The 13,631-nt window shown below is 34.8% G+C and overlaps 1 protein-coding gene across 1 annotated transcript in view; it reads right to left on the bottom strand.

Moving 5' to 3' along the window:
* The window catches only part of GPC5 (glypican 5), a 1,202,777-nt gene that overhangs the window by 893,840 nt on the left and 295,306 nt on the right, over positions 1–13,631 (bottom strand). Inside the window, exon 5 of the mRNA XM_033104955.1 lies at positions 8,054–8,179. Within this exon, the coding sequence (XP_032960846.1) occupies positions 8,054–8,179 (126 nt within the window). The remainder of the gene's footprint in view (positions 1–8,053; positions 8,180–13,631) is intronic.

Genomic DNA, 13,631 nt, shown 5'->3' with positions numbered 1-13,631 from the left:
ATACAAATGGAAATAATACAGTTAATTGGCCATCAAACTTGAGCACTTCTTCATTCATGACTACATTTGTTCCCACTCTGTTTCTTGCTTCCAAGTCTGCTCATTAAAATTCCATTCAAACTTAAAGATTTTGCAAATCATACTTGTAATTATGTGGTCAATGTTCATCTCCTCTATATTCTAATTTATATGAGAGATGGCTCATATCTGTTTTGTCCATCACTGAACCCCAGTGATTAAAACAGTGTATGTGACAGAGTAGATACCTGACAATGCTATTTTTTCTTATGCCTTATTATGGTTTTGTATTTATTATATTTTATTATAGATTTTTTTAAAACATACACAAATACAGAGAATAAACATCCCTGTACCCATAGTAGTTGCCATGATTATCCACACACACAAAAACCTTGTTTTATGTATAGTATGACCATCTTCCCCCATTCATTGAATTATTTTATAGCAAATCCCAGACATCATCTCATCTCCTCCATAAATATTTCAGAAAAGTTATTTTAAATGAATAAATGAAAATACATATAACATATTACCTGTTTTAGCAAATACTTTCCAAATCCCCTCAATCAAATGAGATTTCCCCCTTATTTGAAAGATTGTGGGAATCTTTGGGTCTCTTGTATTGCATAGTCTGTTTTACTGTGTACAAATATAAACATGTTTTCTACCCATTTTTAGATTCTAAGTTCCTCTAAGGTGGGAACAATGTCTTACTCACTTTTGTACCCCATTCAGGGGTCCACTGCAGTATCTTGAACATGGAATCTAGCTTTTTGTCTTCTACCACCACTTCCAAATACATGTAAAAAGAGTCTAAAATAGCACTCTTTCTGTTTCCCTTTCAGCTGAGAGCAAGGTGATAGATGGCATTCCAAACTGAGGGACTAGACATGAAAAGCAGATGGCTAACAACTGATGTCGAGTCCCTCATCCTGACATCCACCTTAAGTGTATAAAAGGATTGAGGTCAAAGAGGCCAACGGAGAGAATTTCTTTGAAAAACACTTGTTAGACTGCTGTGGCATTCCCTCTTTCATTCATCCTAAGTGATAGAGGCTTTGAGGGATGCTTGGAGTTTGAAGGATTAAAAGAGCTGGTAGTTGATCTGTGCCCAAGAAAATACAAAGCAGCCCATGCTGGTAGCTAAAGTCCCATGGCTAGTGTCAGAGGAAAGAGAGGCAGCTGCTCTGGGTGTAGGCTGTACTTCCACCAAAAGTAAGAGAAAGAAGCAAAGTCTGGAGTGGACCGTACTGAAGAAAAGGACCCCACCAAAAGATCTCAGCAGAAAGAGGCCGGCGGTTTACCATCAGATGAAGAGGTATGGGAGAGAGACATTGTCTTGAGCACACAAAAAAAGCCCTAGAACATTAACTCTCAATACCTGCAAAACTAGGAAACATTAATGAGTGATACAAAATTGTAAGTCAACAAAGGCATTGCTTTGTCTTACTCCTTCTGTCTCACGTCTGCACCATCATACTTCCAGATCCAAACATGGAGGCGTCAGTAACACTGGTTAGAGGACAGGACAGCACATGGTTGTCACATGGTCCTGAGGCTGTTCAACTCCCACTAAAAGCCTCCTAGACTAAAGCAATACCTAACTGGGGAAGGGGAGAAACAACCATTATAAGTGATGGTCAGAGTTTTGAATAAGTTGGACTAGATATTTTCATTACTGAATTTAGACTTTTATGGGACTGAATGTGATTATTAACTTTGGACTGTTTCTGGGACTGATAATAAATGAATTGCCCTTCAGACACTAATATAGCAGTTTCCCATTATCCATTCCAGATACATTTCGGACCTCCCAATAGATGCCTGAAATTGCAGATGGTACTGAACCCTATATATACTATGTTTTTCCTATATATACATACATACCTATGATAAATTTATTAATCGGGCACAGTAAGAGGTTAACAACAGTAACTAATAATAAAATAGAACAATTATAACAACATATTGTAACAACATTTATGTAATGTGGTGTCTCTCTCTCTCAAAATATATGGAATTTTCCACTTAATACTTTCAGACCACAGTTAACCTTGTATAACTGAAACCACAAAAAGTAAAACTGCAGATAAGGGGGGAACCACTGTAGTGACAAAAAAATTCTGAGAATTGGCCATGATTTCATTCTAGTGATAAGGTAAAAGCAGTCTTCTGAGTGAGTTTAATGAAACAGTTTCTGTTTTCACTTTTCTGAGTTCCGTTCCCTGAATGTAATGATTACATGTTTAACAAGAGACACTGACTTCTAAGCCTTACAATAAGCCAGTGAAGAAAGATTAAAAAGGAACTTTTTAGTTCAGCAGATGAGATACCATGTAATTACTGCCAAATTAATGGAACATTTTTAGAAAGGACCAAAATGTTTATATTGACCTGAGAAGGATGGATATTTTCCAAGACTTTAATATTTGTTTGGGATATCAGGACTTAGAGCAAAGTTGGTAAAATGTGCATCCCCTTGCTACCATCTACTATATTATTTTCTATAGACCCAAACTATGAGAAAACTATTCCAGGCAAGCAAATGTACTAGAGCAAGGCAGAAAGAGCACACAGCCAAAAGCTCCAAAAATTTTATGTTCATTAAAAAACCTGATGCATCACCCTTCCCTGAGCTTGCCCCACTGGACCTAGAATGCATATTCTACAATGTGATGAATTCAACAGGACCTTATAATATACATAAACCACACTTCTTCTTTCTGTCGCAAAACAACAGAAATGTTTCAGTTCTTCCCTGACTGATGATTGTAAACTCAGACTTTTGACCTTGGGCAGACCTTGGCACTTTACCCACCCCTAACCCAAGTGCTTCAACTGTGATAAAGACAATCACATCTAATATGTCTCTAACCCAGAACACATGAGCTTCTTAGAGTTCTTTAGACTCTCGTTTCACAAAAATGTCTATGGAAGCATACCCAATGAGACATGCAGGATTTTAAGGTTAAGTCAGGGGAAAAAAAAAAAAAAGAAAAGAAAAAGTCAGCATCCAGAGTCCATCAGCGCAGGTAGAAGCTTTTATGATCCATCTCCTTTCTTCTCGTTTTTCAGGCACTCAATTTCATTTTGGACCTACATAGTACCCACCAAAGGGTTATCACTAACCCACATCCAAAATCCCCATATCTCTGAGTGCTCACTGACACTTATAAAAAATAAAAATTACTTTTCCTCAAGTATCTTGAAAAAATTACTGATAGGAATTCAATGATAATAATCAGTCTTGGCCTCTCAAATAATATAGGAGCTCTGTTATACAAGAAATTGTAGTAGATAAGAACAAAGAAGATATATATGGCATATAACTACATGCACAAAGTATTATAGGTGTAATGATGGATTTGGACATTACAACAAAATACAAATAAGGGGATTCATTCCCCGGCGACACAAGTTAATTGTGGGAGTTTGGAAAAGCTGTATATACAGTTGCACGGAGAAAATGATTTAGTTGAAAATTATTCCATTAGCTATGGGAATTTCAAGGTCCATGATCCATCGCTGTGATGGGGTAGGAGTGGGATGGCTTCTAATCACACCTTTCAAACACCTTTCAGTTCTGAACCAAATAAGATAGCTCATAGGTATGAAAACAACGATGATTATTAAGAAGGTATAGTTCAACAATATTAGAAACCTAATTGAATAAGTAGAAATTACAAGTAAAAAAAAAAGAAGTAGAAAACAGACTGGAGTTTAAGTCATGGAAAACATACTGCCTTTGCACAAGCAACACAGTACAAGCATCTAGTTGATACATTAATGAAATGTTAAAAAAATTCTGAGACCTGATTGTTTTTAAAATGTAGTCCATAACATTTGCAAACTAGGTCAGGTGATTAAAAATATATATAAATAAAATCTAATTGAATGCACAAGTTCAGGAAGAAAAAGAAAGATAGAAGATGAAGTAGCTTCCAGATAGATAATGGATAAAAGAAAAAAAAAATGAGGTTAAAAAATGTACGGCCAGGAAAAATGTAATTGCCTGGGTGGAAAGAAAACTGCTGATAGATAAGTATAAAAATCTCAGCAATTTCTAAGGTTCTATATTTTTATCTGAGTTTTACAAATTCAGTCATAACATGTTGAGAAGGGGCACCTTATGGTAGGAGTTCTCGAAGAAACACTGTCTGAAGAAGCATTAAGGAACATTAACTAAATCAAGATAAAGTAGAAATCACGTGGATTATTAATTTTACTAGGATACTTAACAGCTACGCCCTAGCTTAAAAAATTGTTGTGGAAGTCATAAATTCCTGGAGACTGAGGGAGAGTTACTGGATTATCTATTAATCAAAAGGGAAAAGAAAGCCCAGGTAATTAAGTAGCTGTCTCCTGAACTTCAATACTCAGAAAGATGAGTACAAACCATCAAACAATCAATTTGCATTCACAGAGAACTGAGAACAGAGTAGGGACTGACATGCCTTCCAGAGAACAATTTTGGAAGAAACAGGAGGGGCAGATAACAGGAATTTTAAAAGATGCAGACTACATGGATTTCAGCAATACATTTTAATCTCAAATCAAAAATTGTTTGAACTATTGACCTTGATGCTGATGTACAGTACATGGTATGCATGCAGTCTTTAAAATCATTTGAATCAAAATAGATTTTGTTTCATGAACTAAACACTCCTTATATATCACAGATATGTGATTTATTTTCATCTATAATCACAAAAGAATTCCACCTCTTTTGATGAGCAGAAAGGTGATTTCACCTAATTTTATAGGATTGTCATAATATTGAAACAATCTGAATGATTCTCCTATATTCAAGTCAGCATGTCTGTGCACATAAATAATCTTATCAATCATTTACTTAAAAATGCCTTCAGGAGAAGAAATCCTGCCAAAATAATCAGTTCGCTCTTATAATGAATAATAGACTCAATCTTGGCCACCAATTTATCCTATTAATGAGTTTGGCAGAATTCCTTTGGAATGAACTTGGTGAGTATTAAAACCCACCATAAAAAAAGAAAAATCTCTATCATCCCCAAATGTGGTATACATTCACTTGGCATTTATTTCTTCAAAATTCAATGGCATTATTTATCTTAACTAACTGCAGTTCTCTGAAATGAACACCTTATATGAGGATCTTAGTGCTGTAACTGATCATTGTTATACTTCGTTTTTCCTCAAGGAAAAAGTAGTTAATAATTCAAGATTGTAACATTCATCAGGACTTGCCTTTATATTGAAGCCTTCTTAGATAAATTCAATAGCTCTGTATTGAACCATATCCATTAATGCTTTGACAAAAGTATATCACAAAATTACTATGAAAATCAGAATTGGTTGGAAATTGAATGTAAAAATAGCACTTGTATTTCAAAACAAATTACAAAAACAATAATGCTCCATAATATTAAAGTCACCATAACATGTTTTCATGAAATGTAAATAAATCAATGCAAATTAAAAAAAATAAAAGGTCTTCCAGCACTTTTAAGTATATTAGCAGGTTTTATGTAACTCTCCAGAAGTATTCTATGCAGAACCAATATCATTGCTTTTTTAAAATTATTTATTCAAATCTGTTGGTAAAATATGTAATATTCTATTTTAACTGTTTTACTTGATAATTATTTGAAATTATTCTACATTAGCAGATATAAATATGCATCCTTTTTGACTGCCAGATAATATTCCATGGTGATTATACCACACTCAATCAAGCAGATATGATAGATATTTAGATTTTAGCATTGCCATTTCATTGAAAGAAAATATCCTTTTCTAAATTTATATAGAGAATTGACTAAGCCATGATAGAAATTACAATATGAATTATATTTTTAAAAAGTCAAAGTACACATGAGAGTTTCCTCACAATCAAATAGAAGAAAGACAGCACCCAATCAACTTACTTTGGAACATTAGGGAGTAAAGTTTTGGGAGAACTAAATGAGATAATGCTTGTGAAACCTTATCTGACTATTAGAAAATAATCAGGGCTGAAAAATGTTCATTTTAGAAGTAGCCCAGAGATGGTGGTGAGGTGCCAGGGTGTGAGGTGAGTCAGTGGGTGTGAAGTTGGGTGAGGATCGATGAGATAGGAATGAAAGAGAAGAAATATCCTCAAGGAAGGGAAAATGTCAGTTAATGTGATGAGGCAGAAAGATGTTCACAGGACAGTAGAGTCCCACAGCACACTTGGAAGTGGCTGACATACAGGAGGCCGGGGTGTCCAGCCAAGGGGAGACAAGAGCTGGAAGCAAATGAGAATAATGAGAGTCACTCACTATCTTTATCAGAACTGTGGACACTCTGTAGAGAACTCTTGCTAAAGATCACCTTTCTTTATTCAGAAACCATGAATGAGGTCTTAAAAAATATAGTAGATAGAAGAAAATATGTTTTTGAAGTTGAAAATACTATCGCTCTAAAAAGTTTTCTCAAATCATTGATTTCTCCAACAGTATTTCCTATTAGACAAACCCCAGACTAAACAGTCAGAGAGCAGTGGGACAAATTAAAACTAAGATTCTTACAGCTCTAGAATCAAATGATATAATGCAATGTATCAAATCTATTTACATTACATACTAAACCATTCATTCATTACCATGAGATGCTCATTAGTTCCTGTATAAAAATTGTTAATACACCAAAAAAATTAAATTCCAGCTTCAACAAGGTGAAAAGATAGGCATAAGTCAAAATAGAATGTAGTAACTAGATGTAAGTGGCAGAACTTTTATTGACATATATACTATAATACTACACGCAAAGTATTATGCATACTATGACTTCTCTCAGTAAAGGCAAGAAAGATCCATTTAGAAAATACATTCGGTACCCAAAAGGCATAATGAAAAAAGAGGATCTGTCATGTCAGTCAACTATTTTATTTAAATTTAATTATAGTTCCTGTCTTCAATATTTTTTCTATGAAATTTAAGAATCTCTATGAGATATTCAGATATAAACAGCAAATTAATCATTCATTATACCAGGAGTATAACCTTTAACTGTTATGAATATGATCACCAAAAATTATGCCAATAAATTTTATTATATAAATTTATATTAAAATTAATTACAGTATATGTTTATCATAGTAATTTTATTTGCTACATGACATTTTAAATGAACTCATCACTCTTGTGGTAACTCAAGCACCTATCTGCACGTGGAGTATGCGTATTTGTAAATCACAAAGCTTAACACTCTTATCTTTCTTTTCGTACATTGCTCAAAATAAAATACACTAACACATTCAAATCCAAATGCAATACAAGCCTATACTCTATAATAATCATCAGCACTGGAAAATCAAAGGACTAATTCCCAGCCAATTATACTGACCACTGGTACGTATTACAGAGGGAGAAATTAAGACTTTCCCAAGTAAGGTATTACTTGAGAGTATAATCAGTTATAGGAAGCAAAGGAAAAGGAAGTGAGGAAAAAGGTAAAAGTTAAATTTTCACTCCTGAGCTTGAGGAACAATTGACAACACACCAATAAACAATGCTTCAAACATACTTACATAAAAGTGTCCCCACTCTTACATAGATACACACACACACACACACACACACACACATTCAAAGTGACACTTGTATGACAGACATATTACTACTGCTGATTCACAAATCCATATATCAATGAATCTTTGTACAGGTATCACATTTCGCCAAATTTCCTCACTTTCTAATACTTAGAAAGTTGAACTTAAAAAATAAGATAATTGATAAACGAGACACATTAAATAGAAGGCAACTAACACTTGATTAAAAAAGTAGGATTTTGGGATAAGGCATAGATAGGTAGAAGAGAGAACTTTCAATACATCACGGAACGCTATTATATTTCTAAAATGTCAAATAGAGAACATTTATTTTTAATAAACTAAAGAGAAAGAGGAATTAATGTATATTCCAACCTGTATGACAAAGGTAAAACTGTAGTAATCTATTCAAGATCTGGGGAAAGAAAGCAAAGATGAAAGTAGCCATTATGTTTTCACAGACCACTACACGTAAAATACCTTTTTACTATATCTTCTCCATTCCAGCATGGCAGTCCATCAGCAGCGGCTAAGTCATTAACACAAAGCTGATCAGCTAGGGCCCCATAAAATGTCCTGTGCAGTCGAAGGCTGTTGATAAATTCTCTGAATGGAAAAAAAAAAAAAAAGAAAACAATTAAAACCAAAATCCATAACAAATTCCAATATAAATGACATAATTTGTTATGTAAAATGTTTAGAATGCAACTTTTTTGTTTCCTCTACTTATTTTCAGATTTTTTTCTAACCTTTCTAACACTCAAGATAAAAACTACATTTAAAAACAAAAGAACACCAGTATTAAAATTAATTCTTTTGAAAAAAAGTTATCACTGGGTATGAATCTTGTATAACTCCAGTTCTAAGAATTATGAATACTACACACACAGACACACACACACACACACTCACACACACTTCATTTAGCTTCCCTAAAGCCCTCACTAGCTCCTGACATCTAAACCACAGTGATAACTAATTACTTCCTTTTCCATATAGAAATGTCAGAGATTTATAACATGCTAATTGATTGCTTACTAATTTAAAGTTCAGTAGATTGATTTTTCTATCTGGGTCATTCTTTGGTATCTAAGAACATAAAGTAATATGTCTTTCCTAAATAAGACAAAGCCCAGATATGTAACATATTTCAGAAGTATGAAAATAAAAGTTATTGGAAGGAATAACATTTAATATATTAACTAAGTTTTTTTCTTCTCACTCTACTCCCCTCCCCTGATCAAGTACAGAAATGGAAAATTCCACACAAAAGCAATTTGTTTTTATGTTTTTTGTTTTTAGAAAGCCAAGACTTTTAAATTTTAAAACCAAGACTTTTGAGGTGCCAAGAACTTGAGTTTTAGCATTTCAAAGACCAAGTCCCAGACACTTTAGTTTTGATTTTTTTTATACAAACGTATGTTTTAGAAAAAAAGAAAAAGAAAGCAAAGCCACTAGCTTGATACAGAGGAGATAATTTCTGGACTAGAAGGGCGGGGTAGGAGTAGGGAAGATTGGAAGGTCAGCTTCAGAAATTCATGGCATGAGTAGTTGAAATGTAGCAATTATGAAATTATATCTCTCTATGAAATTAAAAAAATAATAATTTATTTAAAAATGAGATCAACTAGGAGAGGTGGCTATATATTATATTACAGCTGAAATAACCACTTTAAAAATTAAGTATGATTTTGACAGCACTGATGTTCAACCGTATTTATTTTATAATTCTCTCTCTTATTGGTTTTCAAAGAGCTATTTTATTTTTGACAACTGCTGGAATTGTAAATAACCATTAACTTGTAGGAAGGACAACTGTAATTTTCAAATATGCAATACCTTAAATCACAGAAAAGATCAGGAGTTCCCATAGCAAGTGTTTGATGAGTATTTAACCAAATTTTTAGCAAAGCTTGACCAGACAAGTGATAACAAAAAGGTGGCAGAAAGCATAAATCTGACTCAACCCTAACTTATGCTCAGTTTAAGAAAAGGAGCTTTGTTCTCTAGCTGGCATAGTAACTACTTATTTATACCTTAAGACAGTTTTCTCTACTGGAAAATACGGCCCTCTGTGATGCTACATCCTTACTAACTGGAATGCATGGATAAAAATCAATTCTCATGTTACAGCTACTAAAACATACTGATGAAGCTGATTGGTTCTTTCCTAGAGAGGTAGAGGTCAATGAATGGAAAGGCATATCCTGAATCCATTCACTTTTTTTTTGTAAATGACCACCTATTTGGAATCAAAGAGTCTTATAAAAATGAAGACCCTTGGCACAAATGGCTGCAATGCTGAGACCTCCAAATTGATGGTGTAAAACTGAATAGGTATTTTTTTATGGAATCCACACCTCCTATTCCAATCTTGGTAAATGGCACCCTTGTTTCATTTATCCCTTCACAACCAATAGATCTTAATGGAAAAGCTTTACATCTTTCTTTTGCATTCCCCTTTCCCAGGACTACTGCAATGGCCTTAGTCGAAGCTCTTATCTTCTCTCTCTGGAATGACTGCACAAGGATTACATATCTCTAATCTCCTGAACAATCAATCACCTCCCATCCTCCATGAAAGCCACCTTGTAAAATTCAAATCTTCTATTCCACAGATTATGTCAATCAATTGCTTAAAATTATCAATGGTTCTTCATTCTCTGCATCATGAAATCCAAATTTCTTGGAAAGACATCTAAGACACCCTCTCACCTCAAATTGACCAGTACCCCAAACCATACATTAGGGTGCCACAAAAGTGAGATACTTGCTGTTCCCCAAACACATCTCGATGCCTCTGCATGTGTTCTCTCTGAAAGGATTATATCCTAGATTTCTACTCATTCTATAATTTGTCACAGTATGAAACACTATCGAGTCCCAAGCTCTGCATTGGCAGTAGGAATTCACAGCTAACCGAGACAGTTCCTGCCTTCTAAGAATGCACATTCTGGTGAAGATCCACAATAACAATACAGTATCAATAATACCACAAGTGAGGACAAAGAAGAAATCAGGAAATATTTATGAAACAAGGTTAACACTTTAGTGTTCCATGCAGAAACAAACAAGCAAACAACAATAACAACAAAACCAGGATAAGCAAAGGTAAAGAGGAAAGAATATTGTATGTTCAGAGGAAGAAAATACAAGGATGTGAAGAAAAAAAAAAAAACCTGCCAGTGAGCATCATGAAGAGCGATAGGTTTGAAAGACACAAGGAATCTAGAATTGACAGGTAAAGGAAAACTTTTAAGGTAACTTCTAATTGTCTACCCCCCGACCCCCACACACACACGCACTTCCTGATGACTGAAGGGGTTGCAGTCATTCACTAAGATAAAAAATAAAGAAAAGGAAATATCACCTTCTCAATGTCCTACACTATATTTATCCTATCCAATATTGTCATCTTGCCATGGTACCTATCACTATTTTAGAATGTAATGTACTTACTTAAGTTTTATTGTTTCTCATCTGTCACCCTGCTCTAGCAAAAAAGACTTAGGCAGTTAGTGATTCCTTTTTTTTTTTGGTTTGTTTCATTCACAGCTATAGATCTTAAAGAAATGGTGAAGGCATATAGCAGACTCAATAAACAGCTATTGAATAAGTGAGTGAAAACTAATTAATAATCAACTCCATTCTTAACATGTTCACTTAGAGATTTCTTTGGAACATCCAGAAAGAAAAATCAAACAGAATGTTACTTTCAAATTTAATATGTGTCACACCATCTGGAGATCTTGCCAAAATGCAGATTTGGGTGTAATAGTTCTGGGGTGAGACAAGATTCTACATTTCAAGGAAGCACCAGATGCTGCTGATGCTGCCAGTACAAAAACCATGAATACCATGGAAGTTTGCTGTTGGATATGTGACCTTGGAACGCACTGCACTGGACATGCGATGTGAGATTCATCATCAACAGAGGTGGTGATTGAAGTCATGAATGTGGATGAAATCTCTCAGGTAAACAACATGCAGTCGGAAAAAGCCGAAAGGACTCAGAAGTAGAAAGAGCAAAAGGAGAAAAACTTTAATGTTAGAGAGCAATGAAAATGAAAAAGAATGAGGGATTTTGAAGTTAGAGAGATTCTCCACAGCACAAAATGCCACTATGAGAGGTTAAGTAAAATACTGAAAACGTCCTTTATATGCAGTGATCATAATTGTTATGGACTGAACTGTGGCCCCCTAAAATTCATTAGCTGACACTATAATCGTCAATGTGACTGTAATTGGAGAGGGGACTTGAAAGAGGTCAATGAGCTTAAATGAGGTCATGTGGGTCCCACTCTGATATGACTTTGTCTTAATAAGAAAAGAGATGCCAGGGGGCGCATGTACACAGAGAAAAGACCATGTGAGGACACAGTGAGAAGGTGCCACCTACAAGCCAAGAAGAGAGGCCTCAGGAGAAACCAAACATGTCACCACCTTGATCTTCAACTCATAGCCTCCATTACTGCGAAGAAATTAATTTCTGTCATGTAAGCCACCCAGTCTGTGGTATTTTGTTATGGCAGCCCTGGCAAACTAATATAATAATTAAAGCATTTGAAATAGGGTAATAGACTTCATATTTTCAGTATCATGAGCATTAAACAGAGGGTGAGAAACTGGAAGTGGAGAATCTCAAAAAGAAAAATTAAGAGAGTTTTCTTTGTGTGTGTGCTTGTTTGAAAGAGGAAGAGAACTGAAAATATCTGTGTGTGAAAGGGAAGGCAGTAACAAGAGTATGGTGTCATTAGCTGGTGCCCAAATATCCCAATTCTCTACCTTCGGGGCGCAAAGCCCCTTTAACGCTACCTTTGGTTATGGGACTAGCTCTGGAGTCTGGTAAATGTATGCAGAAGTGATATATGTTCCCTCCAGGCTTCAGCTTTTATTGCCAGTGTGGCTTTGCCAGCTTCCGTTTCCTTCTCCTGTGATGACAGGCAATACGTCACACGTGGGTTACTGTCATTCTGGGGCTTTAAAGCCAGGAGACCTTGAACAGTGCCCGTGGCTGGTTTGAAGTGGGCATAGGCTGCTAACAAATACTTTTGTTGTGCGTGTGTGTGTGTGTCCAAAACAATGATAGGTTGGGGTTGTTTTGCTATTACATCATAATTTAGTCTCTTCGTTAATACAAAGATAGGAAAAGCAAATGAATAATAGATGGATCACAAACTGAAAGCAGGTAGAGTGGTTAGCATTGGAGCAAATTTTCTGAGAGTAAAATAATGGAAGAAAGTCTATGTGAATGATGAGATAAGGTTTGGTTTGTGAGGACTAAAATTTGAGGGGAGATCCTACTTGGAACTCTATATTCTGTGTTTAGAAGTCTTTAGGACACAGGAATGAAGAGTAGTATTGCAAAATGTCATTGCATGAAGGCACAGGGGATCTACATTGGAGGCAGGAAAAAAATAATAATTGGGGGGAAATGAAGGAGTTAAAACACTAGTTGCTATAGTGAGGTCAAAAAGATTTATCTACAGAGCCAATTAATGTTGGTCTTGTTACAAGAATCCACACTTCAGTTCCCAGCTCAATACTCCATCTACAACACACCATGCCTCTTTTTCCAGTTCTACATGAAATGTCTCAATGAATAAAACATTCTTTGGATGATTCAAAAATTAGGTTGCTGGAAGGGTGACTATATCCACACAATGATTTTTCTACAGTCATGAGAATATTTCCATTTATAATTAGTAGCATAACAACTGCAGGGAGACGTTAGAAGTTCCAGCTAATTATCCATGAGGGACAGTGTTACATATGCCAGTTGCTCATCTTGGTTTTAAAACATCTCCAGAATACAGAAATCAAATACAATCACCAAGAGTAACCGTTTGAAAAAAAAAATATATATATATACATATACATATATATGTATATATACATATACATGTATATATATATATGTATATGTGTGTGTGTGTGTGTGTATATATATATATATTTTTTTTAAAGGAAATCATTCCTTGACAGAATATTTATTCAAAGCCAATGTGTCAGGACCACATACAGATTCATAATTTCTCATTTGGGTTTGCAATAGTCT

The sequence above is a fragment of the Rhinolophus ferrumequinum genome, chromosome 4 (assembly GCF_004115265.2).
Source record: "Rhinolophus ferrumequinum isolate MPI-CBG mRhiFer1 chromosome 4, mRhiFer1_v1.p, whole genome shotgun sequence".
Classification (NCBI taxonomy): domain Eukaryota; kingdom Metazoa; phylum Chordata; class Mammalia; order Chiroptera; family Rhinolophidae; genus Rhinolophus; species Rhinolophus ferrumequinum.
Note: the sequence above shows the minus strand (reverse complement) of the source record. Positions and strands in the feature narration are given on the sequence as shown.